General features: G+C 46.9%; 4 protein-coding genes across 9 annotated transcripts in view; 1 reads left to right on the plus strand and 3 right to left on the minus strand.

Moving 5' to 3' along the window:
- Positions 1-13053, minus strand: part of LOC128917030 (protein HIRA) — a 36055-nt gene extending 23002 nt beyond the window's left edge. Inside the window, exons 1-7 of one of the 3 annotated variants that reach the window (XR_008469145.1) lie at positions 12869-13052; positions 5303-5365; positions 4453-4563; positions 3558-3648; positions 2940-3034; positions 1986-2081; positions 789-949 (exon numbers count right to left, since the gene is read on the minus strand). Coding sequence is in view for 2 of the 3 variants with exons in the window: in XM_054219526.1 (XP_054075501.1) it covers positions 789-949; positions 1986-2081; positions 2940-3034; positions 3558-3648; positions 4453-4563; positions 5303-5365; positions 12869-12905 (654 nt within the window). In the remaining variant the exon portion in view is untranslated. Of the gene's footprint in view, positions 1-788; positions 950-1985; positions 2082-2939; positions 3035-3557; positions 3649-4452; positions 4564-5302; positions 5366-12868 lie in introns of all 3 variants that reach the window. The other 2 variants (XM_054219526.1, XM_054219527.1) reach the window with 2 other exon arrangements.
- A 225-nt stretch (positions 13054-13278) lies between these two features.
- Positions 13279-15497, plus strand: MRPL40 (mitochondrial ribosomal protein L40). Its single transcript, XM_054219528.1, has 4 exons — positions 13279-13404; positions 13538-13621; positions 14530-14685; positions 15053-15497. Exons 1-4 carry the CDS (start codon positions 13361-13363, stop codon positions 15360-15362), a joined length of 594 nt encoding a protein of 197 aa, XP_054075503.1. The 5' UTR covers positions 13279-13360; the 3' UTR covers positions 15363-15497.
- Positions 15498-15932: 435 nt separating this feature from the next.
- Positions 15933-17499, minus strand: C13H22orf39 (chromosome 13 C22orf39 homolog). Of its 3 annotated transcripts, none has more exons than XM_054219530.1 (4): positions 17355-17497; positions 17104-17271; positions 16496-16643; positions 15933-16291 (listed from the first exon to the last, which is right to left on the minus strand). In XM_054219530.1, the coding sequence occupies exons 1-3, from the start codon at positions 17376-17378 to the stop codon at positions 16518-16520; spliced, it is 318 nt and encodes a 105-aa protein (XP_054075505.1). In that variant the 5' UTR covers positions 17379-17497; the 3' UTR covers positions 15933-16291; positions 16496-16517. The 3 variants fall into 3 exon arrangements, 2 of the variants coding, with proteins under 2 accessions (XP_054075505.1, XP_054075504.1); XR_008469146.1 differs by lacking the exon at positions 15933-16291 and adding an exon at positions 16743-16979 and having other exon boundaries at positions 16513-16643; positions 17355-17499; XM_054219529.1 differs by having other exon boundaries at positions 15933-16643.
- A 748-nt stretch (positions 17500-18247) lies between these two features.
- On the minus strand, positions 18248-24905 carry UFD1 (ubiquitin recognition factor in ER associated degradation 1). Of its 2 annotated transcripts, XM_054219900.1 has the most exons (12): positions 24824-24905; positions 24447-24579; positions 23705-23737; positions 22725-22846; positions 22248-22378; positions 21766-21838; positions 21001-21069; positions 20413-20478; positions 20075-20122; positions 19619-19707; positions 18774-18855; positions 18248-18375 (listed from the first exon to the last, which is right to left on the minus strand). In XM_054219900.1, the coding sequence occupies exons 1-12, from the start codon at positions 24824-24826 to the stop codon at positions 18301-18303; spliced, it is 924 nt and encodes a 307-aa protein (XP_054075875.1). In that variant the 5' UTR covers positions 24827-24905; the 3' UTR covers positions 18248-18300. The 2 variants fall into 2 exon arrangements, with proteins under 2 accessions (XP_054075875.1, XP_054075876.1); XM_054219901.1 differs by lacking the exons at positions 24447-24579; positions 24824-24905 and adding an exon at positions 23830-23938.
- Positions 24906-24952: the final 47 nt, after the last annotated feature.

Consider the following 24952-nt stretch of genomic DNA (forward strand, 5'->3'; position numbering starts at 1 on the left):
ATATAAGAATGACCTCACATACAATTCTCAGCAATTTCAGCCATGTTTATACAGATGATCTAGTGTAACTTATGAAGCCCTACCAAAAGGGGGAAAAAGGAACTCGGAGAAGTTTTTTAAAGGAAGCAAAACGTACATCTTTTTGGATACTGCACACTCAGTATTCTTCACAGTCCCAGTTAGTGGCAGGGCTGCAGCATACCAACTGCTAATAATGACACCTCACCTTGCAACACCAGCTCACACATGAATTCAAGCGTTTACAGTCTATTAAGAAGAGTAATTGCAGTAATCACGATACCGTAAGATTGCTGCGAAACACCCCACTCACTAAGCACCACTTCTGTCCCCAGAAATCTGATCTCTTGATCAACGTCACCAGGTCACAGCCCTACGATGCCAGACCAAAGATCCCTCCTAAGCACTTATCTCACTCCTGATAGTGGCCACTAGAAGATGCATAGGGAAGAACGTAAGAACAATGTAATTAGCGTGCCAATACTTCCTTGGAATAACCTCTATATTTCCAGGATTTTACTTAATTGTTTACGTAACCCGCGTAAACCTTTGGCACCTACAACATCTGATGGCAACGAGAGTCTCAATGTAGTCACATGTGGGGTGAGAAAGTAACTCTTTTTTTCCTCCCTTTTGAATCTGCCATCTGATAGTTTAATTTGATTCAGCACCGTTAAATTAACTACTCTTTGTGCAGAATCAGAGTTATTCTTACAATTTTCATTCGTTCTATAGGAATTCACTTTGAATGGTCACACATTCTGACATACCTCATCAAAGGGTTTTGTGATGCTGGTTTCCAACTGCCAGTCCATGGTCCGCCACACCTTCAAACTTCGATCATCGGCCTGAGAGGCAATATATTTTCCAACAGGATCCCAGGTCAGCCCTTTCACCAAGCCGGAATGCCCCTTCAAAGTGGCAAGAATTTCTGTGCATACAAAATTGAGAACAGAGAGGAGTTACTGACACCTCCTTTAGGACAGACTGTTGAGGAGATTTACAAGATCTTTTGAGGAGATTTACAAGATCTTTTGAGGAGATTTACAAGTTCTTTACAAGAACGCAGCATATTAAATGTAACCTCTTTTAATGTACAAACAACAACATATCAGCCAAACTGGAACCTGTACTTAAGCTATGAATGATATAAACAGAGACATGCGCAGGGCACACAGCTGGGCTGGAAGTCTGAAAACTCTGATACAAGGATTGGAGTAGCCCGCAAATAAATGGCAGTGACCGGGCACCACCCAGCGGGAGGTTTAGGCTGTATCAGGTTAGGTGGTGAGAAGCGGCCAAATAAAGGCAGGTGCTGCCCGGCTGCCCCAGCCCCTCGCAGGTCGGCTCAAGCTCTCTCTCCAGCGGCAGTGCAGTCCCTGAGAAAGAGAGGACTCGGGACCGCGTGAATCGCCAGCACCGTGGCAATGGAAGAAAGAAAATGGCCATCACATGTAAGGCTTGAGAGCTTCTGCTACTGTGAGGCTCCTCCAGTCCATCCTTCCTCCCCTTCGGCATGGACAGTCACACTGCTTATTAAGCAGCAGCATTTAAAATGGGGTAAATAATATAATGCCCCCCCAAAGGTAAAAAGTCCTGTAGGTACAAATGCAACAGGGAAAAAATATATATGCATATATAGAGGTAATATCAAGCTGAAGTTCTTTCTGTTTGGGATTTTGCAGAGAGATGGTGAAAAACTAAAATACATGTAATAATGACCCTAATGTAAAATCAGCAGCACCACCTGAACACAGCTCTTGTCGACAGCAGAGCGGAGTCCACTGCTCACCACCATCCAAACTTGGAAGAAGGACTGACCGGCCAGAGTGCAAGCGTGTCAGCTCAAAAGACAGACTACCCATTCCCACACAGAGATTCTCACAGCCACTGAAATACACCCACGGAGGGAAGAGTTTGTCACAAACCTTTACATTCTTGCACATCTGAAATGTAAGAATTCTCACCTGGAAATTTGACAGCATTCCAGATGACAACAGTGTTATCCACACTACAGGATGCCAGCCAGGCATCATGTGGAGACCACGCTACATCCATAACGTCTGTTTGAAAAAAAAAAAAAAGTTTCCATTTAAGACATTAATCCAAAAATCTTTTTAAAAAGAACCTGCATCACAACATTTTTTCTATCCCCAAGAAGCAACTATCATCTCACTAGAGTGGAAGGTAAGAAAGAACACAGCAACACTGACGGGGAGGGAGGCTCTCCAACTTACCGCGTTCAATGGGGAACAAAACAAAACCAAAATCCGAGGCAGAGAATGCCATGTTTAGTGATTAGAGGAAGTACTAATGCCTGTAAAAAGTACTTTGTTTTGTTTTGAATGAAAAAAGCAACAGCAGCTATTGCGATGCACTTGCTTTATTCCAACACACGTGGAGCGATCGGAGTGATTTCCATCTTGATTTTAATCGTAGCTCGTGTCAGCAGGTGCAAAATGCGTTTGAAATTACCTGGTTTAGTCATCTTTTGCATTGCTCTTTAGTTATTTTTTCTAAATAAGCATTAATATTCTTTGGTTCACAAAAACTTTATCTTTTGCCAGCGAGAAGATTATTCACTGCAAATGTGAACATTTATTTAAATAAAAATACAGTTAGCTTCCTTTATTCAGACTGATTTTTAAGCTAGCAAATAACAAAATACGAGTTCCTTAGTTGCTAATTTTTCTACTGCATAGTTGCTGGAAGTTCTACTGCATTGCCAGAAGTTACTTGTATGAAAATGGGCAGTTCATTAAAAATGACATTTTCCTTTAGATTTTTATTGTTGCTCTTAAAAGTAATTACTGACTTCCCACCAAATATACATGTTTTGAGCAAGAAAATGTGACACTGAAAACCAATTATTTTTTTTTAAATTCATGCAAATTATGTTCATCCAACATCTTTTCACTTACCCCCTGAATGGCTTCTGAGAATCGACACACACCTCCACTGCTCAACGTTAGTAAGTTTGCTACTAGAACCAAACACAGTGCTAGGTCCAATGTACCTAATTAAAAATAGAAAACAGTTATCAACAGAACCGCCTCAAGCTCTTCAAACTTTCTTTCTAAAGAAAATCAGCTGCACGGTACACTTCTGTTTTATAGTCAGTTATTCCTGCAATGAAAACCGAAGAAAGAAAAAAAAAAAAAGTACTTTTTAGAGAAAGTAATTCCAGTTACTAAAAAATTAGCTTCAATAGAATGTACAATTTCTACAGATAGCAAAAATGATAACAGTTAAGAAAACCCTTCAGATCTCATCAGGATGCTTTCTTCAAGGACAGCAGAAAACGGCTCAGCTCCTGGAGAGCAGAGGGACCGCCCAGGCAGACACGCTGCAGCCCCAGAGACACAGAGACCAGATCTCCACCGCCAGTGACGCGGCGGCACAAGTCTCAGCTCCTCACGCACCGAGAGGCAAAGCAGCGAGCTTACAGAAGGCCAGCCCAGGGAAGGAACACTGAGAGACAGGACAGAGTAACCTACTTGAAATAAAATATAAAATGGAGAAAAAAGAAACATGCTTACGCAGCTCGTTTCCACACCATAATCAACTTGTCATCTCCCCCCGAAGCCAAGTAAACGCCATTGTTTGACCATCGCACACAGTTCACGCACGCTGAAATGTAGAACAGAAAGTTTGTAAGACGAAATATGAGAATAAGTGGTTCTGGACTGGGGACAGAGTTTATAATAAGCAGAACCTGACAGGAGATGTTTAGGATTTAAGTGTGCTTTTTCCACTCAAAGCAGTTGCTCTGTCTGCTTTAGATAAATGAATTGGTACTTATCTTTCAATGGCAGTTGAGGAACTTCTTATTTTAAAAAAAAAACTATTCCGTCTTTAAAAAAGCTTCACCAAAAGCAGCTCCAAAGAAGATTAACATTCATCTAACAAAGGAAACTGCCTGTGATACATGAGGTGGGATTAAGAAGGCAAAAAAGGAAAGATATATGTTGAAGACAAGAAAGGGGACAACTTGTTCAGGTAACTATACATTCAAATGTAATATGCAATAAATCCAGAGTAATTTAGAGCTATAACCAATATATTTCCCATGATGTTTCCTTTATACGTATTTCTTCTCTTGCCCTTTCCTTCAGATCTCCCCAGCTTCTCAGAATGTGCGTTATCAATTACTTTGTGGCCACAGCTGGAAAAAGTTCATAGGGAGGAGATTTCCAAAGGTATCTGTATTCCTCTGGACCTTTTCCCACATTTTAACAACATCTTCTGCTGAATATCTAAAAAAGTATATAGCCAAAGTATGCGATCACTCTGCTGTATTTCATTGATTCTTCACCACTGGACAGGGCATGACTGTTGTAATTACAAACATGTAATGCCTAAGCTTTGGCAAATTACCAACATTCGAGAAAAAAAACCAAACAAAACCAAAACCAGAAAAAAAAGCTTTGTAACCTAAGTGATTGTCCATCTGACAAAGCATCTTGGGAATATTTTCATTCTTTTCATCTTCCTCTTTCAGGACAGGAGCCATATTCCAGATCACTACTTTCCCAGAATCCTGACCTGTAAGAGAACAAAAAGCCCCCCCTTTAAAATACATGCAAAAAAGCCTTTCAACTTAATGTCAGTTCCAGACCAGATGCTAAAATGCAGGCATCGCTGCAGTGGGAACTTTGGAAACATTTGAATACAGATGCCATTCTGGTATAATTACACCAAGTCAGAAGTGGTTTATTTTTCTTGACGCCATTAAAAATAACATTGTTCAAAAAAATCATATTGTATGTAATGACACCAACTATAAGGATGAACTATTTATAATAAAATTGTATTTTAAAAGAGAAAAGATACATTCAAATCCTAAATTCCAATTATTGTAGCCAACATAAAATTATTCACTATTGCAAACCAAATAATATTTTTGCACGTATTTCTTGAGCTATTCCATTTATATAATTCGACTTTTTTGTCCCAATAGCTCTACTATTTGGCAGGTCAAAAAGCCCACTTCACACTCGGTTCCTCTTCAAATAAAAAAAGATATTTGGCCAGTATGGCCACGACTCAATTATTGCATCTACTATCTCAGTGATGTCCAAGAGGACGAGTGCATCAGAAAACACAACCCTGCCTTCTGCAGCGTTACTGCACTTTTCAGTACATTTTAACGACTTACATAATTATCTGTCCCTTAGAGATATGTGACGTGGTTTTGAAAGGGTCAAACCAATTAAAGTGTTGGGAAGGCACAAGATTATTATTCTAGCCCAAAATTCTGCCTTCTATCAGTACACAGACGTACCTTGTCCTCCTGTTGCAAACTTGGTCCCATCTGGGTGAATGTCCACTGAAAATATTGGCTTTCCTGGAATTAGAGAACAAGCAGCAACATTCTGAATTGTTTTACAGTCAAGAGAATGCAGGAATGCCAAAAGAACCGTAGCTCTTCTGGCTGGCGAATAGCTTTCTTCTTCTAAAAGCCAGAGTTGTAAGAATTACAGCTGACTACAGGAGCTGAAAGCAACCTGATGACAAAAATGACAGCCTGTGAAAGTGTATATGAAGGTTATCATGCCGCAACAACCCAGCGGTAACTAAGGACACTTCATCCAGCAGGATATGCCAAACGCCTCAAAGCAAAACAATACCACAAAGCAAGTGCCAACACGGAAAAACGGCATTTGAGTAAGGAATTTCTTCCACGTTTTTACACTTCATTAGCTGATGACCTGAAGCAAGTTTTGTTTTGGTTTCTGTTTTTGTTTTTTTAAAATCCTCCCCAATCTCAGGCTGCATCTGGCGGTCACACAATTACCTGTCTCAAATTTAAATTCTGTTGTTATGAAACTCTCCTACCCAAAGACTAGCTTTTTTCACGGCTTCCATATAGAAAGAGGAAGACTAACCAACTCTAATATTACTCTTAAATCTTTCAGTTCTCCATATGCTACATCTTTCAGAGGGAAACTGATAGTTTTATGAACGCATCAACCCTAGAGCAGATAAGTAACGCAGCTGGGGAGCAGCTCTGGAGACCAGACAACCCTCACTCCCAGCCTGTTCTGCTCCCACCCCTGGATCACACACGCTCTCCTACACGTTCACAGCTCGTTCAGCCCTTGCAGGAGGAGAAGGAAGGAGAGAGAAGTAAATTTACTGCCTTTCGATGATGCTCAAAGAGCTACCGTGAAGGAACCTGAAGGATTACCTGAAGGAACATGCATGTGAGTTCCACATTCGAGTAATTTTTGGCAGCAATCTGAACCCTTTCAAACTGGAATGCTTCTGCCAGCAACATCACACACGTGCCAGTATAAAATAAGGCAATTTATTGTAATGGCCAAAAAAACTAGCACACACATACCAAGATTACTCGATAAATTTCCCATGTGTGTCAATTCTTGCACTATATCTTCATGATAGGTTAAGACACAAACAATAAAACCTGGAGAATTTATCCAGTGATAGCTTTTATGTTGCAACTGTAGCATCCAGATTCCTCGACGCTAAACTACTAACAAAACCCTCATCCAAATATGGAGCATTTCTCACTTTTTCAGAGATATGAATTTTGCTTCATATCAATTTTAATTTTGTTTATGTTGACTTGTTTTAAGGTTTATTTTACTCGGATTTATATTGCAACTCTGACATGTGATTCCCCTTAAAATTTTTACAGGCAGCCAAGCAAAGGCCTGAAGTACAGTAAGATGGCACTCGACTCACATTCCTTCCACCTCCTTTAGACCGCATAAAACACATAAATTGAGACTTAGCTGTGGCTTTTCTTCAGAGCATTGAGCCTGATTCTATCTTTTATTCTATTAACTTGAATGTAACGTACAGGGCTAAGCTGAATATTCTGAGAAGCACAGGCAAGAAGCAAACATTTATTTTTTCCTTCTCGTATATGGAAGTTCCCTTAAATTAAACCAGAAATTGAAAATAGTTCGGCCTACTGACACTTAGCGAAAGAGGTCATTCTGTAGACCTTACAGGCGGAAGAGGTTACACCTTTTCAATCTGCATCAGTAGTCTTGGGCAAGAAGACTCACTACACTGCCAAATCTGCCATGAGGCAGGAGGAGGAGAGCGCTCCTTCCAGGAAGCCAGTTATCAAAGGCCTTTGAACTGCGCTAACCCAGCTCCCTTTGCCTGTGTTATCATCCGCACCTACTGGAAACAGTTCCCCAGCAAATCAGAAGGAACAGCAACCTCTAACACAGGGGCATCAATAATCAGGAGGAATTACGGCGTCCAGAGCCAGCACAGCACCTGTGAACATGGCTTCAGAGTTTACGTATTTTTTAGTTTAACGATACTGTATTTAAAACTGGCTTAATAGATGCAGTCATCTCATACAGGAAAACTCATTCCTTCTCTTATCCAGTTGCACCACTCGTCCTTCATAAATTTGGCTTTTGATCAAATGAGCACCGAGCAGATATTTTCATAAAATATTATGATCCTAAAAACTCAGAACTCAGTGGAAGTCATCAGGTGACAGAGCATTATTTTACAAGGGAAGTTTAAAAAGGGTATGGACTTTGCACTCAGGAAAGGCAGCGCTAATAAATGAAGCCCTCAACAACAAATCAAGTCTCCTACGTGGCTCAACTGTAATCCAGGAAGGGACCTTATTCCACAGGTAACTAATCACACCCAACCATCTGCCCAGTAAACGTGGGCTTTTCAGCAGAATTTACCAATAAGCTTAAAGCACGATGACTTGTGAACATGAGGCCCGTCAAATTAATCTCCTATCAGAGCCAAGTAAATACTGTTTCCATCTGATGGATGCCTCCTAATAAACTGGACTACGTTCAGAGGTCTCAATCTCACCAGCAATGTTCAGATGCACCCAGTGGTTAACCTTTAAACACAGGCTTTTTGTCCTGAGAAACGTTAGTTTATTAAATCAAGTTCCAGACTTCTAGGAGTTTGCACAGATAAGAGTCTTCCATTTTCCATATACCGGAAATCTGTCAAACTACACCCAGCCCCAACCTGTCACACCCTCTTCTTAACAGGCATTCTGCATCAACCAAAATACAGACAGCAACTGCCAAACGCCATGTCACGTACTGGCACAGCACAGTACTTACAAGCCAACCTGGATGAAATGCTATTTACAGGTCCGTCTGGATTTTATCTCAAATGGCTTTGGACATTATTCCAAGATCCAGGGGTAATATGACTAAACATGGACCATTCAGTTGTTTAGAGCCCACAGTTTCCAGTTCACAACACTTTTACTGTGCTCTTCAACTATAAGATGGAGTAATTTTAGCAGGGGAGGAAGGCATAAACTTAGGCTGACAAAGGCCACCCAAAGAGTGAAGCAACTCCTTACGGAGTGGCTCAGGACCACGGGACATGAGGATTTCGTTCCTGGCTCCGGCTGCGATGGGCTGTCGGTGGGGCCAAGCGCAGCAGCAGCCCTGTGGGGACGCCAGCAGGAAGCACTAACTCCTGGATATCGGAACCTGAGCTTCTGCCGCTTCACCCGTAAAGATGACTTGTGCCCATTTTTCAGGCAATATCAGAGCCACTGCGTGTTTCAGCACCAGAAAGCTCAGAGGCTGACGGTGGTCTCATCCTGACTAGAGAGCACCTAATTTGGACCCTTTGGCCGATCCTCAGAAAGGAGCTGCAGCCTCTGCTATTTATTAGAGAGCAGCATATCGAGGTCACAAGCAATTCAGCTCCTCTCTAGCACAAAGACCGCATGAAGTTTCAAGTCAGGTTTGTTACACACTTGTATTCAGGAGCAGAGAAAAGGGTGAAACACACGGAGCTCCCTGCAGCACGTTCCAAGTGTCAGCTTTCGGGCAAGAGGCATTCGAACGTCAACGCACTGGCTCGGGAAGGAGCATCTTCCCACTGTCCCGCTCCAGGGCTGCACGTGCCCTTCTTGGCGGCTGAGACACACAGGGCTTGTCATGATTAAATTCGATTACTTAGATTTGAAAAAAAAGGACCACTACTAAAGCTACCTGCTTATGAATGTATATTAATTCTTTCACGATCTAGAAGGAAATTTATGTTTTTAATAAGTTTGCTCTCTACAGTGTTATGTCTATTCCTTAAAATACAGAACAGGTTCAATAATCATTAGATTGTTTGCCCAAGTAGATCAACACTTTTGGTACTGGTTTCCAATTTTATAAACCTAGAGATGTCAAATGACTTAAAAAAAAAAAAAAAGAAAAAAAAAGAGAGCAGATTAAGTGATCGCAGGACAGAAATTCAGCCAGACAAAGTCATTACCAGGGTGCTCTTTCCTGCAGGGCACTGTTACCAAGGGAATACCATTTACAGTGGTGGCCAACTGCCACGGGTTAAAGCGACAAGACTTGTTCCGTACTATTTGTTGTTTATAAACTGATCACAGATACCGGGCTTTTCCTCACTTCCTTCATTTTCTCAAATTAATGGAGAAGAAGCCATTACTTGATAGTGACTGCTTCCTTCCACGTTTTTATCTGATTCCATTGTTAGACCCCGTTGAAACGAGCCAAAAGGCAGAAGGTCCCTGTTTCAAAGTGCCCAGATGCTTTCCCATGCCCCTCACTGGAGAAGTGCTGAATTTCTGTACAGCAATCATGCATCAAAACAAAATGTAAGTGAAACTTAACTAGTAACATTAAAATCTAAGTGTGTTTCAAGACATTTTGCCCTCTTGCAATAATTCCTAAAAAAATAAGTTTAAATTATTGAAGCTCATAGCATCACATTGCATATGGAAGCAAACCAGGTTGATTAAAACCAGAACACCTTACGATAGACCAGATATCTTCCTGGATTATTTAAAGAACCCAAATATACATTATGACTTAAAGAAATACTGATAATGAAACAAGCTTGGAACAAAAAGTTCCAAGCAAGGTATGGAACAAAAAGTTCCAAGCAAGGTAATTCAAACCCAAGAAGAAAGTCCCATCTTTAAAAGAACACAGCAGCTGAAGAAAAAAGAAAACAAACAAAAAAAACCAAAACAAAAACATTGTGTCATTTTTGTTTAATTTTAGGCAATAATCAATGAAATATAAAGACAATTTTAGGTGAATTTCTACCAGAATATGAATGAGTTTCTATTCATTTTGCTTCTAGACCATCTGATATATAACATCCCACATGACTCACAAATCAATTCAAATATTTACATTCCACCATTACAGCTTGGAGAGATAATAAACTCCGTGCCTATGCTTAAAGAAAAGCAGGCTCCCGTTTCTACAAGGTGTTACACATGCACAGCACCTTGGGCTTTGCAGGGGTTCCTCGGAACGGCAAGGGACCTCCTTTCCCGTGCCTGCACCGGCCATCGTTAACCACCATATACCCGTGTGCCGCTTTGTAGAGGTACTGCATGGAAAACTGGGAAGGAGAAGCAAACCACTCATCTGGATCTTACAGTCACCCGTTCCTGCCCCCACCATTAGACCGCGCTATCCAAGATTCTTCGTTGCTCTAAGCCAAAGAAACATGGAAGAACACAACAATAATGAGAATTCCACGCAAAATCTAATAAACCCACACTAAGAGTGCAAAAAGCTTACAGAAAATGCATCTGAAGAAGTAGTATTCCCAATAAGTACTCAGCTAAAGTGACATTAAGAACTCCAAGACAAAAACCTGTAGGGCCAAAATGCGTTCAAGTGCTGTTACGGTAAACACACAGCATCTCGGCCCAGCAGCACACAATTCCCAGGTGTACTGAATTTCCCTGCTACGACACTAACTTCCAACGTCTGTTATCCCACGGAGAATGCATGCCTGTAAGCATCACTAAACTCATTCTCGTCCATTCGGTAAAGTACAAATCCCAAAAGTGAGCGGGGAGAGGGAAAGGCAGGAATGACAGCGCTTTGATCTGGCGCGTGGAAGAGCCAGTCGGGCTGTCAGGACTCTCGCTCACAGACCAGCAACAGCGAAGCAGCCTCTTGTGCCCGTGGGGAAAACAAAGGGAGTCAAAATCATCACAGTGAGTCTCCAGTACACACAGTATAAATTATCTTTACCCTGTTTCTGGAGAGGTTTCAGAGCAAACAGGGAGGCCAGGCCCATTAAGAGCGATGGAGACGGCTTGTGTGCAGCGACGCCTGCAAGATCCGGAACCTGGGTATGTTAAAAGAGCCCGACCAAACTCACCAGTTTCGACCCTGCACTCCTTGCCCCAAGGACAAGAACGCATGAATGTCAGATAGTCCTGAATACGTTAGCAAGACCTTAAAGTGTTTTACAAATGAAGCCAGTGAAGAATGTCTGTTTTGCAGGTGGTGAAACTACGACAGTGACTCGCCCAAACTCATCCCAGCAGGACAGTGTCAGAAATAGGAATAAAATTTGGGACTATTGAGGCCCTGTGTAGTGCATTATCCACTAGACAAAGTATCGCAGGGCTTTATAAATGCGGCCTCACTGCAAACTGCTTGGCTGAAGACTATCTTCTGCAACAGTTAGACGCATTTTAAATTGCTAGAGATTTCAAATACCCGTATCAAAAGGTGCACCCATTCAAGAAATAAGGAAAGAAGTGACAGATCTAATCTCTGTGATCTGCAAAGATTTAAGCCCAAAGTTTTTATTCAGCAGCTTGTAAGTGGGCTCCCACTGAAGATCCAGAGAGGCGCAGGACAGTCTGCCCACAGGCAGCCAGAGGTTAAGAGGTAGATGCTACATTTATTTAGATTAACCAAGCAGAAATGTAAAAAACGTCTCAAATAAAGTACTTCCGCATTTTTTCAGTTCACTACAACCTTTCGTTAAAAGGCTGAGTCCATCTGCTGACTATACGGCCCCTGGAGAGCAGTTCAAGTAAAGACACGAATTTCAACTGGAGGCTTCAGTTCTGAAATCGTGCAGCGCGGGGGGACAGCAGGGCGGCAGACAGGCTGCGGGGGGCTGCAGCTCTGGTTTCTGACCTGAAGCACACTTCTGCAGCTTGGACAAGCCGGTCTCCGGCCTGGCTTTATTCTAGATACCAATCAGCCAGATGAGTCCAACTACTGACATTTACACCAGGGTATAAAATTTGCCGTTGAAATAAAGCTGTGCACATGAATTTGAGGGCAAAACTTGCACAAACAGAAGTGAGCTCTTCACGTTAGATTTCTTCTCACTGCTCCGCCAGGATCAGTACAGGGGTGACTCTGGAAATTCAGCAGTGTAAATGCACAACAGAGATGCTGCCCTGTACTCGCCACGCCAGGGAAGCCCAGAGGTTTCTGTCGATATCGACACTTCATTCTGCAAGTGTTTTGCCTCAGAAATCCCTACGAGACCACCAGAGGAGCGGCAGGCAGGCTACTACATAACTTCGGGGAGGTGTTTCGAAAGTGCAACGGGGAGAATCCCTCTCCCCCGCGGCCAACGCCAGCACGGCGGCCGGTGCTGCGGCTCACAGGGACGTTAACACCGGCCCCGCCGGGTAACGGCCGGCCGCGCTCAGAGCCTGCGCTGGTGCCCGCGCACCGCGGCCGGAGGGGTCCCCGCACGACACCCCCCCGCCTGCGCCGGGCCCAGTCGACCCCCCGCGCTCCCGCCCGGCGGTTCGGGCGGCTCCCCCCGCGCAGCGCGGCCCCCGCCCTTCAGCCATCTTCTGGGGCCGAGCCCGCTCGCCACGCCAGCCCTGCGGTCTGCAATCCCCGCTCCCGGGGCCCCGGGCTGCCCCCCGCCCCCGGCCCCCCGGGGGGACGGGGACTCCCCGCTCCCGCCGCACCTGCCGCCGCCCGCAGCTCCCCGGCGCGGCGGGGCCCCCAGCGGGCTGCCGGCTACCAACGGCCCCGGAGCCGCCGCCCCCCGCCCGCGGCCCGCTCCCCGCCGCACCTGCCCGCCCGGCACCTGCCGCCCGGCCACCGCTCACCATTGTGGTTGACCCAGGTCGGCTTCAGGAGCTTCATTGTTCCCCGCCCGGGGCCCCCGCCGGCCTCCGCCCTCGGGACCCCAGGGCGGCTCCGCCTGGGCTGCCTCCGCGGCCGAGCGAGCGGCGGAGCTCAGCGGCCGCCGGCCACCATGGGCCCCCGCCGCACGCCGCTCTGCCCACCCCCTCCGCCGGCCGGAGCCGCCTCAGCGCCGCTCCATGCCCCGGCGCCGCCCCTGCCGCAGCCCCCGCCGCCCGGCCGCATCCCCCGCTCGGCTCCCGGCGGCTCCCGGCAACGCCGGAACTCGGCGCCTGGCAACCGCCTAACCGGCCCGGCGGGAAACAGCCGCCCCCGAGCCCCGGCGTTCCCGGGCCTGGGCCGGCGGGGCGGGGCGCGGGCGGGACCTCCCCTCAGACCGGCGGAACGGGGAGAGGCGGGAGCGGGAGCGCGGTCGGCGGGGAGCGTGGGGGACACCGCCGCCACCTCAGGGCGCCATGTTGGCGGCGGCGGGTCGGGGGCTGCGCGGGGCTCGCCTCAGGTAGGGCCGCGGCTCGGGGCTCTCTCCTCGCCCGCCCGGGAGGGGGACCAGGCCCGGGGCTCGCCGTTCGGGCGAGTAGTAGCACTGAATATCCCGAATTTCTCCTCACGCTTTGTCTTCCTTATTCCTCCAGTTCCTGGCTGCCCCAGGCAGCCCCCAGCCGAGGCAGTCACTGGCAGACATCGCTGCTGACGGTCCGGGCGTCTCTCCCCGCCAGGTGAGCGAGAAGCGTTTTCATCCTGAGGGGAAACACCGATTTCCCCACGTCCAAACTAACTTTTAACTGTAGAGATTTGCTTTGAAGTGGCTACGCGTAAAAGCGGTTAAGAACCGTTGGCCTCGTGAGGGGAGTTTAACGGTAACCTGTACAGTTGTCGCTTTATGCCTGTGTGTAGTCATGTTTGCTTCCTTAACCACAGAATGTTCGGATTTAAGCTGTGCTGCAGAATTCCCGTTTGAGCAGCAATGGAAATGAGAGACGAGCCGAACAGAAAATACTGTAAAGTGGTGTGTTAGACAGCCTGCATTTGCCTCTATGCTACATCTTGGTATCTGTGGGGGGGTTTTTGATGCAACTAGATTTAAAGTGGTCTCTTACCTAGTAGGTACCATCAGTGGGGACCGTTTCACACCATAAAGGTTGGTTGTTTGAACCATAACCCGCTGTGAGGATTTGTTTGCGGAGTCTGGTGTACGTTATCTTGGGTATATGGGGTCTGCAATCCCCGCTCCAGTGGAAATGGGTAAAACCACTCCCTCTCTTTAACATGAGATGGCAGGAATATTGCAGATAAACCCGTTACCTGCTCTGCTGCACCCTGGGCTACTGCGAAACAATTTCAGTTCAATTTTTGTGGAACCTCCTCAGGTCATTCTGATGTTCAGCACAAAATTGGAGGTTGCTTTTCTCGGGCTGGTCCCTCTGCGGAAAATCTCACAAGACATATTACTGTCTCCTGGAAATTACACTACTTGAATAAAGCTAATGGCTAGAACCTCTACTAGGGACCAGATTAAGCAATGGGAAAGAACATCCTCAGAAAAGTACAGTGGAAGTGAAAGCTGCTGCTGTTGAATTAAATGACAAAATATCTTCTTTCATTCACATAATTATTTCCCTTGTAGAGCACAACCGAAGAAGAAGAAGAAAGTGGATGTAAAGAAAGAGCAAGCACAGAAGGATCGTATGAAAAAGAAGATTAGAAAGTTGGAAAAAGCTGCCCCAGAAATGATTCCAATTGAGGATTTTATAACCCCGCTTAAGTACTCGGATAGCAACAGGTAAGTAAGGCCGTCTTCCACCATGCGCTTGCATTCATGGGAGAAACACTTCTCACTTCTTTCTCTGCAAAACTGCAGTATAGTGCCAGCCTTGGGACAAAACCTCATCTAATTCTACTAGGACAAAAACGTGGAAAGCAAATTTTATTTGCTTCTGCTAAAAGTAGTGAAAAAATAGAAACTTGAATTTCCTGTTAGAATCACCATGGAAAATCTCACAGACATTGCATGAACAAAATGTATTCTCTGGGTTTGGGCTTTTGGTTTTGTTGGTTTGTGTTTGGTTGGTTGTTTTTTTTTTTTACTTTATTTGCTCTTTGGGGTGCAGGCCATTTCCCTATTACAGTCTTATCTTATTCTTTACCAGGGTGCGAAGTCTTCCCCCTCTGTCATTTGAGGAGACCGAAAGAAGAGTGTTACTTATGAAAAAGTGGTGTTTGTTCAAGCAGAACCAAGATAAGGCAGAAAAGGCAGCAATCCAGGCCCTTGTGGAGGCTCAGCAAGAAGCACTGAAGGAATTGCGCCTTGAGTCGGAGGAGCTGTACCAGGCAGCAATCAGACGAGATGAGGGGCTTTTCCCCTTTGAGAGGGATGGACCTGATTATACGCCCCCGCTGCCGGGTTACGACCCTCCGGAAGGGAAGTGCGTTGATATCACCAAAGTGTATACGCAGTGAGGGAGGAGTTTGTTGTTTGTCGGGCATGAGCTACTCCGCTGACTGAGGGAGGAAAGCGTGTAATAAGGATAAACGATTCCTTCTGCAGGTTAAAATACTGTTAGAGTGTGACTGTAAAAACATAATATTGAAGTATCTGTTTGGGTTTTTTAAACGGCTCGCTCAGTAGTGAGACACCCAACAACGCTACACGACCTTACACGTGTGCCATGCTAGAACAAGACAAAGTGGTAGCGTTTCATGGAGTATTTTATCTTTCTGGCCTTATCTCTCTCATCCCTCCACACGCTTCCCAGCAGGATTTTTTTTTTGTTCTGCATGAACCCTAATTGTGCTGTGAGGAAAGGATGTCACAGCTCCCCCCAGCACAGTCTGTGCTGTAAGGGAGGCAGCAGCTGACTCTTTACTGCCTTTCTTTTTGGACTCAGGGAGGTGCTTCTGCATCTAAGAGGGAAAACAGATGGAAAACATACCGTGACAAAGCCAAAATTCAGTCTGGGGTTTTTATGTTGCCATGTAAGCATTGGAACCAAGTTTCTAAGGGTTTGCCCTAAAACAAACAGGTCTCTCTTCATTCATTTAAACCTTTATTTTTGTAGTGCTGTTGAACACTGCCATTGACACACGTGACTGTTGGAGAGCAGGCCCAGGCAGGGGGGTAGTTTGAGGGTCTGCAGCATCATCCCGCCAGGTGAGAAGCTCTTAACCCACCACAGCCCGGACTCTGGGAAATGCCTTTTCGATCCGGTTGGTGTGATCGTCCTGAGTCGGCAGGCAGGAGCCCCAGCCGGAGTCTTGTCTTCCCGTGGGACAGGCCGGGGGTGGGTGCCCTGTTCCGGATGCGCAGCGGCGGGTGGAGGGGAAGAGGTCCTTGTCTAGCGAGAGGAGCTACAGCTCGGGAGTTGCCTGATGAGAGGCTGCGATGAAATCTAAAGCGTAACACGGTAGTAACAGACCAGAATCAAATTAAGCAGCTCAGTTGTCCCTTTAAAAAACACTGGGTGTTTAAATAAATTCTCTGTATTTTTGATGAGTGCTGAAGTATCGCGGGGCAGAGCTACAGTCGTGTAATTTCAAATGACATAGAAGGAAAACCCTCAGCTCAGCTGTGTGTTGTGTATTACGTTACTGACCAAACACAGCATAACAGCGTCGCTAGTTTGGTTTGTCTTGGTCGAGCGGCAGGTACCAGTCTGGGGGTGGGCTCTTCCTCAGCGTCCACACCGGAGCGTATTTCTGCCTTTCCGTAACTCGAGCTCTCTCACTCTCACACAAAGCTTCCTGGAATACAGGGAAAAATAATACCATGACAATGTTGGATGTTTCAGTCTTACAGAGCTTACTGTCCACTGTGAGTATTAGAGATAAAACAAGGAATACAAGATGATTGTGCTTCAATAGACGCGCAAACGCTGTCTCAGCAAGCCAGGATACACGCTTCTAACTGTGTCGTGTTTATGTTTTGCTTCTGACTCCTCCACCACAAAGGAAACGGCCGCTTCTCCGGCTGGGACGGCGAGTTATGCTGCAGCCTGTGCCGAAGGGTGCCGCGTGCCCGCGGAGAGCTCCGGGACCCCCGGTACAGCTTCTGCCGGGGAGGCGGCAGCGTTTGCGCACCTGAAACCGAGAGCTTTCACACCAGAACGCTCACCGTGCTCCCGCCGGGCTCCCTGCCCGCCCCCCACCCCGAGCCCTCCCCGCCGGGGCCGGGTCTCCCGCCGGCCCGGTGTCGGTGCGGTACCTGCGCGGCGGCGGTGCGGCCCCGCTCCCAGGCGCGGCAGGCCTCGTAGTCGTCCCGCCAGCGGCCGCAGGCCGGCAGCTCCCCGTGGGCGTAGTAGTGGTGGAAGGCGTGGCGCAGCCCGCGGCAGTGCTTCCACTCCCACCAGTAGTCCTCGCACGGCCGCGGCGGCTGCGGGCGAACACAGCCCGGCCTCAGCCCCCACCGCCACCGCCCCGGCTCCCGCCGCCCCCGGCACCCGCCGCCCCGCTCACCCGCCAGCCCTCGCCGCCCGCCATGCTGCCGCCGCCGCCGCTCCGCCAATCCCCGCCCGCCTTACGGGGACACCCGCGCGTCCGGCCAATGGCAGGGGACGGCACAAACCGGCCGCCTCGTCGCCCCGCCCCCGAGCCAATGGCTGCCCGCGGGGCGCGGCTCCCCGCGCAGCACGTGACGCCCACCCCAACCGCCCCTAACCCCCCCGTTTTCCCCTCAAACCGCCCGCCGGGGGCGGGGCGCAGGGCGAGCGCGCGCTGCCGGCACGAGGCGGCCCCGCCCCCGGCGCTCTTCCGCGAAATGACGACACGAGGGACGCACGCGGCTCCCCGCGGGGCCGGCGGGCAGCGGGACACGGTCCCCCTCCCCCCGCAGGCGCCAGCAGAGCGCTGCAGCCCCTCACCCCACCCCCCTATTAGAAGGCACGTTATTAATCATTAATACAGAAGGCAGGTACGGGGGCTTGCCTGGAGCGATTTATAACCCCACCTGGCGCCCTGCTCAGGGAGTCCCTGCACAAAAGCCCTAAAGGCCAGAGCGGGAGCCGACCTTTGCACCGCAGCAAAAAGCTCCCCTCGCACTGGGGCAAAAATACATAGAGGGAGGAAGGCAGCGTGAGGCTGCGGGCAGGCAGGAGGCGGGAGGGGAGCAGGCAGCCTAAGAAGAGGGCCTTCTAGTGAGGGAGACCTCGCTGCGTTACACCCCAGGTTTGCCCGAGACACATCTTCCCTCTTTACAACACGTACAAAACACTCCTTCGGAATTCCTGGAACTTCCAACTGAAAACTCAGACAGTCCGACAGCTCTGGTTTTAAAGGCGAAGCCACACCAGTAACAGCGTTCCCGTGTTGCAAAACGATGTCTCCTCTCAACTGCAGTAACTAAGATCCAATATGCTGCAACTGTTATTTTATTTTCCTCCTGACTGACTAAAGGTGCCACAACTTAAGGTTTTCTTCCCTTTTTGCGCAGAGACTGGCCTTCTCCCGAAAAGGCAATAAACCGGCTTCCAGAGTCATCCTGGAAAACGGAAAGAGGGAAAAAAGGTTGTTAGCTCTTTGCTCACTGCTGGTGTGTGATGAAAGTGAATGATTGTTAGAAAGAACACGCCAGCAGAGCACCGACTGCAGACATTTCACATCCTTCATCTACAGAATAACCACCTTCTTCCTGAAAATAAAATCCCAGCACCTCAGTGACCTCCCAGCCAGCTGGAACGTGCAGGCACTGGCTTAGTAACCTTTGTCAGGCACATCTGTTTACATCGGCAAGCACGGACACCGGGGGCTGCTTGCACCCAGCTCAAACCGTTTTTGAACAGAAGCACACTGTGAAAGATCAAGTGCGGAGAAAGGAACCGCAAACTTGGGCAGGAGTTCTAATTCCGTCCTATATTGGGAAGATCCAACTTTATTTACCTCTTCGACTTTCTTAACTAGCGGACGCGAGTTTCTAATGAACGTGATTCTACCGATCTTGAAGTCATAGTTGGGTATTCCTCTGGAAAAGAAGCGTAAAAGTATTATGAAAGACATTTTATACCCACCATCCCATCGGACACTGTGAGACCTGTTCTACGTCTGCCAGCATTGTACCAACGCTGCCTGCATATTTTTGCTACCAAATGGTTCTGGAGATAAAGCACTGGCTTGGCTCCTGAAGGCAGGCACGTGCTGCACGCAGCTACCAGCCAGACACCGGAGCCGCTGCAGAAGCCTGGCTGTGGGCCCTGGTTTGCACAGGGCCACGGACACGCGCTTCCACAAGGGCTCGAGTTTTACTGCAAGAGGCGTAAACGAGAGAACACCACAGGAACCGCACCCCCGCACACTTCCACTAAGTCTGAATGTTCTACACTTCCTTCTAAGAAAAAAAAAAAACCAACCAACAAACCCACACACGGCTTGGCTTTGGTTACCCACCCAACTCAAAACCAGTTTCACTCCACGCCAAATTCCACTTGCGAAAACGGGCAGGGTCCTGCCACCACTCCACCCAGCCCCGCCCCGCCCCTCTCCCCACCCTCTGCTGTGCAACCAGGGCTGAGCCAGCGAGTTCTGGCAACGTTCGCTTAGGACCTGTGTCTGACGCAGGCAGGGATGTCACAGTCAGTCTAGAAGATCAGACTATTTATTTCCTAAATGCAAACTTAACGGCAAAGTTAGCTTGTTTATACTGCAGGAGCACAAAAAACCAAACCAAAACCCAACTCCACTCAAACACTGATCCTTCCCTTGCTGACAACTGAAGGAAACAGACGTACCTTCGAATGTCTCCTGGTTTAATCGGTGATGGACTAGGCTCAACACCTTTCTTCTTGCCATCCAATCTGTTCCCAGAACCAGAGAATGCCTATGTATACATAACGAGTTTTAATTTAGCCTCACCTTGTATTTGAAAGTGTAGGGATACTGTATTCTGTAAAAATCTTACTATCATTCTTATTTAATAATTTGATTCAGCACATTTCTGTTTGCTATATGTAAGCTGATGAACGCTGGGTGCAGGAGCATGTTTTGGTCTCCCGTTCACGGACTGCCCGTTTAAGGACAGCAAGTCATACTGGTACTGGCTGGAAGCACCACAAACCAGTCGCAGATAGCTGCGGGTTAAACCATAAGCACCCCTAAGAACAGGTACTAGTATTTTTCAGTTGTTCGGAACAACTTTCCCTCACCATTTTACAGCACTCAGAAACCAGCAGAAATAGGGGACTTACACGAAATCCGATGTCACTCATGTACCCACTATGGTCTGCCTCCACATCCTGTCCGGGAGAAAACACATTAGCTCCTTGTGTTCATGCTGCGATATGCAGAACATGTGAAAACAGTTCCACATATTTCTGACCAAACAAAACTTCAGAACAATCCCTTTCCAAAATCAACAGTTGGTAAAAACCACCTCCTAAGTAACAGACGCAAAAGCATCTGGTAAGTGAAGTTCAGTCCTAAGAAATTGTTTCAGGAAAAAAATTTATGTTGGTGCTCGCTGCTCCAGCACAAACAAGGCTGACTTCCAGGGAAAACATTTGGGAAGAACAGAAGTGTAACCTACCGCGGTCTCCTCGTGTTGTGCACTTCTTTCTGGTTCTTTGTACCCCAAAGGAGCATCAAAATCCACCTATTTACACAAGAAGCATGAAAACATGCATGATTGATACTTTTCTTTTAATCATAAGCTTTATACCACTATTCGTCAAAACTCCACAAACTATCAGTCCATTGTGATCTAGAAAGAACTGAGGTTTGCTTGTTAAACATTTGAACTCACAACTAATAAAACTAAGCCTCCCAGGAACGAGTCTTAGCATGTAATTGAAAAAGAGCAGTAAAACTACCACTGGAGTTTGAATCAAGACACAGCTATTAAATAAAACTCAGATTATAAAACACGTTGAAGCTAAACATTAAATTCCAGGTGCTACAGTCACCTGACGGTACGTGAGGTGCAGCTCGAGCCCCCAGATGCGGTTAGGAAGGTACACGGGGTGCTCTCGAATGAGCCATCCTGCCTATCCCATCTGATTTTACCTGTCCCGGAGCATCAGCACTGCCTGGTGCACAGCGCTGCCACTGACTGAGGTGTCCTCTCCTTTTGGGAGGACACAGTGGGAGCAGACTTTCCCCATGGGCTTTAACTTACGTTCATATCGCATTCTATGATGGACACAGCCTTATCCGGTTTGGTCTCCATTACCCGAAGCTCATAGATCTGAAACAGTAATGAATATTTTAAGATGGTACTTGAAAGAGCTCCACTTATACGTAAGGAAAGCATTTCTAAACCTTTCCCTTCAGACAGCTTCAAGAAAATTGAAGTAAGTGCTCTTTAGGTTGAGGGCTGGATACTGCAGGGTCTCTACAGAACTTGAGAGCAAAGGTTTTTAACTGAGAAGATCGTTATATGCTGGAGCTAGAGAACCTACCTCTTACCGTACCTTGCTGCACTCCTACTGTACCTTAGTCTGAATTTAGGACAAATCCTGTCCCTTGACTTGTGAAAACATCCAACATCACAAAAAATTATTTTGCCATGAGTCAAAACAACAGTCTAAACAACTGCTCAGGCAAAGACTTAACTGACCCCTTTTTTCCTCACATGGAAAACAGATTGCGAAATCTACCCTCTGGGATTACTTGTCAGCAATACAGCACGGCTCTGTGGTGATTGTTTTAGCACCAGTGTCCAATAACTGAGCTTAGTCTACGACCCCAAATAAACAAATGTGCACACATGCTGCCGAAAATACTCATCTATAAAATCTACTCACAAGATGGAGTCAAAGTACTTGTGCGGTCACAATCTACTGACATACAGCGTACTTTTTTTTCACATGGGGCAGAATTTATTTCCTCCAATTGATGGTATCCAAACAAAACTTGCATGGATTGGTGTCGTATACTGTACCTTTTCATTGTAGTTGATGGCAATAACATCCCCTGTAGTTAGACAAGCAAAGTTTCTCAATGCATTTTCTAATCTTTGGGGCATGTTAAGATGAAACATTTGTTTTCAATGCAACATCAAAGCTTTAAAGTTACTGTGTTACAGAACTCTGATCCTCGGTCTCTCAAATGTGGTTTAGAAGTCACTGATACCGAAGACAGCCTTTTGGTAAAGGCTAGGGTGTACGAGTGCTTCTAAGGGACACTCAAACTCACCGGACTTTAAGCCAAGATTCACGCGTCTGCACTCCAGGCTACGCTTTGTGCCAGCAGCTGTACACCTCTGTACGTAAGCTCTCTGTCCCTTCTGTTTGCAGAAGGAGCAGAAGTAGTCACCGACTACTGGAAGAGCATGAGCCACACCTGAAAAGCCACCTCTGCTTCATCATTCCCATGTGGGAGAAAAGTTTTGTCCCCTGTTCCGTAACTGAATAGGAAGGATACACAGCTTTGGGATTGGTGATGTCAAGAAAATCTGGACTCTGTGGCTGAAATTTTGAGTAAGTAGCAACTTGAAGATTAACACTCTCCACTTGCACCAGGCCTCCCTCTTCCAGCAGCAAGTTCTGCATCATCTGGAAGAAGGAAAATAAAGATACAAATGATCAACGTGACTGATGTTTTTAGTTCTCTTTCCTTGTGTGTATCTATTTTTGCTGGGGCCACCATCTTCCTTGAAATGCACCAGTTTACCATGGTTTGATTTCAGGGAGGACAGTCAGTGTATCTTAAAAAGCAGTCTGCTTTGCTTCCTTAGTTAAACTCTCATGGAGGGAAACCTGAGCTGTGACTGAAAGCTGCTGTAGGAACACGACTAGCAGAGACATGCACTTTCAGGAAACAGTCTGCCTCTTTAATATTAAACTGGCAACTCACTCATCCGACTCTTCAGGTTTTGACAGTTCAGCCTGAGACACTCACCCAGTGTGGAAGGTAACAGATGCCCTCATCAGCCACAAATTCCAGCACTCCACAGTGTGTCATTCGGTCTGAATTTTTATTGGTCAGCTTAAACAGCATCGGGTAAGTAATATTAAGTCGGCCTGGTGAGAGTAGAGGAAAAAAAATCTTATTTGTTAAAAGCCACTAACACATTTCTGAAGCTTTCATAGAGACTGAACATGAGCAAGAGAATGGGCCAGACCATAGGAGAGGATTCCCCTCACACCATCATTCCAACTGCTCAAAACTACAAATCCAGGAGAGAATGCAAACACACGAATACTGTATTGCCATCGCACTTCCAGCTGTAAAGACTTCTCCAACATTTCCCCAAGCTTAGAGATGAGCAGGCAGCGGGTATTAGCAGAGGAATCTATTATTGTTATGTCCTTGTGCTATTATCTGTTAGCTCCTACCTAACGAATTTTAACTGGCCCTGCCTCTTTAAAAATTAAATCCTGACTAAACTAATTTTTCAAAGAAATTCCATTAAAGCTAAAACTCAGAGGGGGAGAAAAAAACCTTTAATTAAAAAGGCCAATAAAGACCATTTATACTACTGATTCAGTTTCAGTTGAAACTTCATTTCAAAGTTAACTATCACTTATTTTGTCTTTAAAATGAATTTTGCTCCAGATAACAGCGTCCAGAAGATACAGGTTGAGATTAAGAATTTACTACATTAATTCTAACCATTATACTGAATATGTTATTAACAGTTAATAAATAACGATTCATGCCTCAGGTAGCCCAACGCTTCAGATATCTGTACTTGAAGACAGACAAGTCCCATTAATTCTGACAGAAAAAATACTTCCAAAATACATTGTTTTCAACTAATTAGTCTCATATTATGTATTTAAGTCAGATTTTAATAGATAACTAAAATAATGTGGTATTTGTTTACACATTTGCTGGTATTTCTAATGTTGTTATTCCAGGATAAGGTGTTCACTTACTGAGTTGATCCAAAGCTGACGGTGGCATAATTACTGCAGAAATGAATAAAAATGTAAGATTAGGAAAAGTATGACCGTACAAAGAGTACATACCACACATTTTATCATTCCTTTCTCTAAAATACCTTCTAAAAAAAGGAGATTCTAAGATCTCCTTCAAATTCATTTTTGAGCCAGTGATTTCAGTAGAATCAGTCACGACAAATATACCTGCTAGCATGGAGATTTCAGAATCTAATCAGAAAAAAAAAAAAAAAAAGAGAAGACAAGGTTTTACAATACCTAGTACTAAAGAAAACGTTTCCTAAAGGTAATTATACTTGTTTGGGCTTATAGGTACTCTTAAACCGATGCCAACTCAAAACAACACAGCACGAGTCTGACAGCCTGAGAACCAAGCTGGCCGATTGTTGTTCAGGCTAACTGAGGAGGGGAAGAGAGTCCTTAATCATAACTTTCCACGGCTCATAGTGGGCCTAGGATTTGAACAAGAGACTTTAAAAAAGACAAATGTTTTCTTCTGACGCTCACGAACCAGGACTCGCTCGGGAAGTTTTTTAACGACACACTAGTGGATGAACCCCTCCTCCTTCCTCCCCGAAGCCCCACCCGGGGTGCGCGTCCGGCGGCGCGTCTCCCCGTCCCGCAGCCTTCCCGCGGCCTCGGCCAGAGCCGCGTTACTGGGCACTATTCACCAACGCGCTTCCGACGGGTTATTAGTCAAAATAAAACATGCACATACTCTTCCCGCCTTTCTCCACATCTGACCTGTCATTAGGCCCGGCCAGCATGGACACCGAGAAGCAGCGGTACTGGGTAGAGAAGCGGTTCTGGAACACCCGCGGGATGGGGTGATCGAACATGTTGAAGGAGAACTAGGGGAAAACAAAACCACAAGGAGCGAGTTAACGGGTATCTACAGTTGGCTGGGCTGCCGCGGCGCTCGCTGAGGGCCCCTGGAGCGCAGCGACAACCGGGCCGAGGGGCCGCAGGGCCCGTTTCCCCCCTCCGCTGCGGCAACGAGAGCTGGGCCGGCCCCCACCCGCCGCCCCGCACCGGAGCGCAGGGCCCGGCCGCCCGCCGTGACTCGGCACTCCCCGGCCGCCCCCCGGGCCTCACCATGGCGGCGGCGCTGGAGCTGCCGCCGGGGCCGGGCCGGGCCACTCTCTCCTGACGGGGCTCTGCCCGCCCCGCCCCGCCCCGCCCCTCCCAGCGCCCCGCGCGGCGCCCGCCTCCCCGGCGGCCATG

The sequence above is a fragment of the Rissa tridactyla genome, chromosome 13, assembly GCF_028500815.1.
Source record: "Rissa tridactyla isolate bRisTri1 chromosome 13, bRisTri1.patW.cur.20221130, whole genome shotgun sequence".
Classification (NCBI taxonomy): Eukaryota; Metazoa; Chordata; class Aves; order Charadriiformes; family Laridae; genus Rissa; species Rissa tridactyla.

Excerpts from the sequence above, each read along its gene's own strand:
- UFD1 (XM_054219900.1), bottom strand. Across the intron at positions 19,708-20,074 it reads TGAGTGACATCGGATTTCGT|GCATTCTCTGGTTCTGGGAA; the intron begins GTAAGTCCCCTA and ends ATGTATACATAG. Across the intron at positions 18,376-18,773 it reads TAGTTAAGAAAGTCGAAGAG|GATGACTCTGGAAGCCGGTT; the intron begins GTAAATAAAGTT and ends TCCGTTTTCCAG.
- MRPL40 (XM_054219528.1), top strand. The coding sequence starts at position 13,361 with ATGTTGGCGGCGGCGGGTCGGGGGCTGCGCGGGGCTCGCCTCAG. Across the intron at positions 13,405-13,537 it reads CTGCGCGGGGCTCGCCTCAG|TTCCTGGCTGCCCCAGGCAG; the intron begins GTAGGGCCGCGG and ends TTATTCCTCCAG. Across the intron at positions 13,622-14,529 it reads CGGGCGTCTCTCCCCGCCAG|AGCACAACCGAAGAAGAAGA; the intron begins GTGAGCGAGAAG and ends TTTCCCTTGTAG.
- C13H22orf39 (XM_054219530.1), bottom strand. The coding sequence starts at position 17,378 with ATGGCGGGCGGCGAGGGCTGGCGG. Across the intron at positions 17,272-17,354 it reads CGGGCGGCGAGGGCTGGCGG|CCGCCGCGGCCGTGCGAGGA; the intron begins GTGAGCGGGGCG and ends GTTCGCCCGCAG. Across the intron at positions 16,644-17,103 it reads GCCGCACCGCCGCCGCGCAG|GAAGCTTTGTGTGAGAGTGA; the intron begins GTACCGCACCGA and ends CCTGTATTCCAG.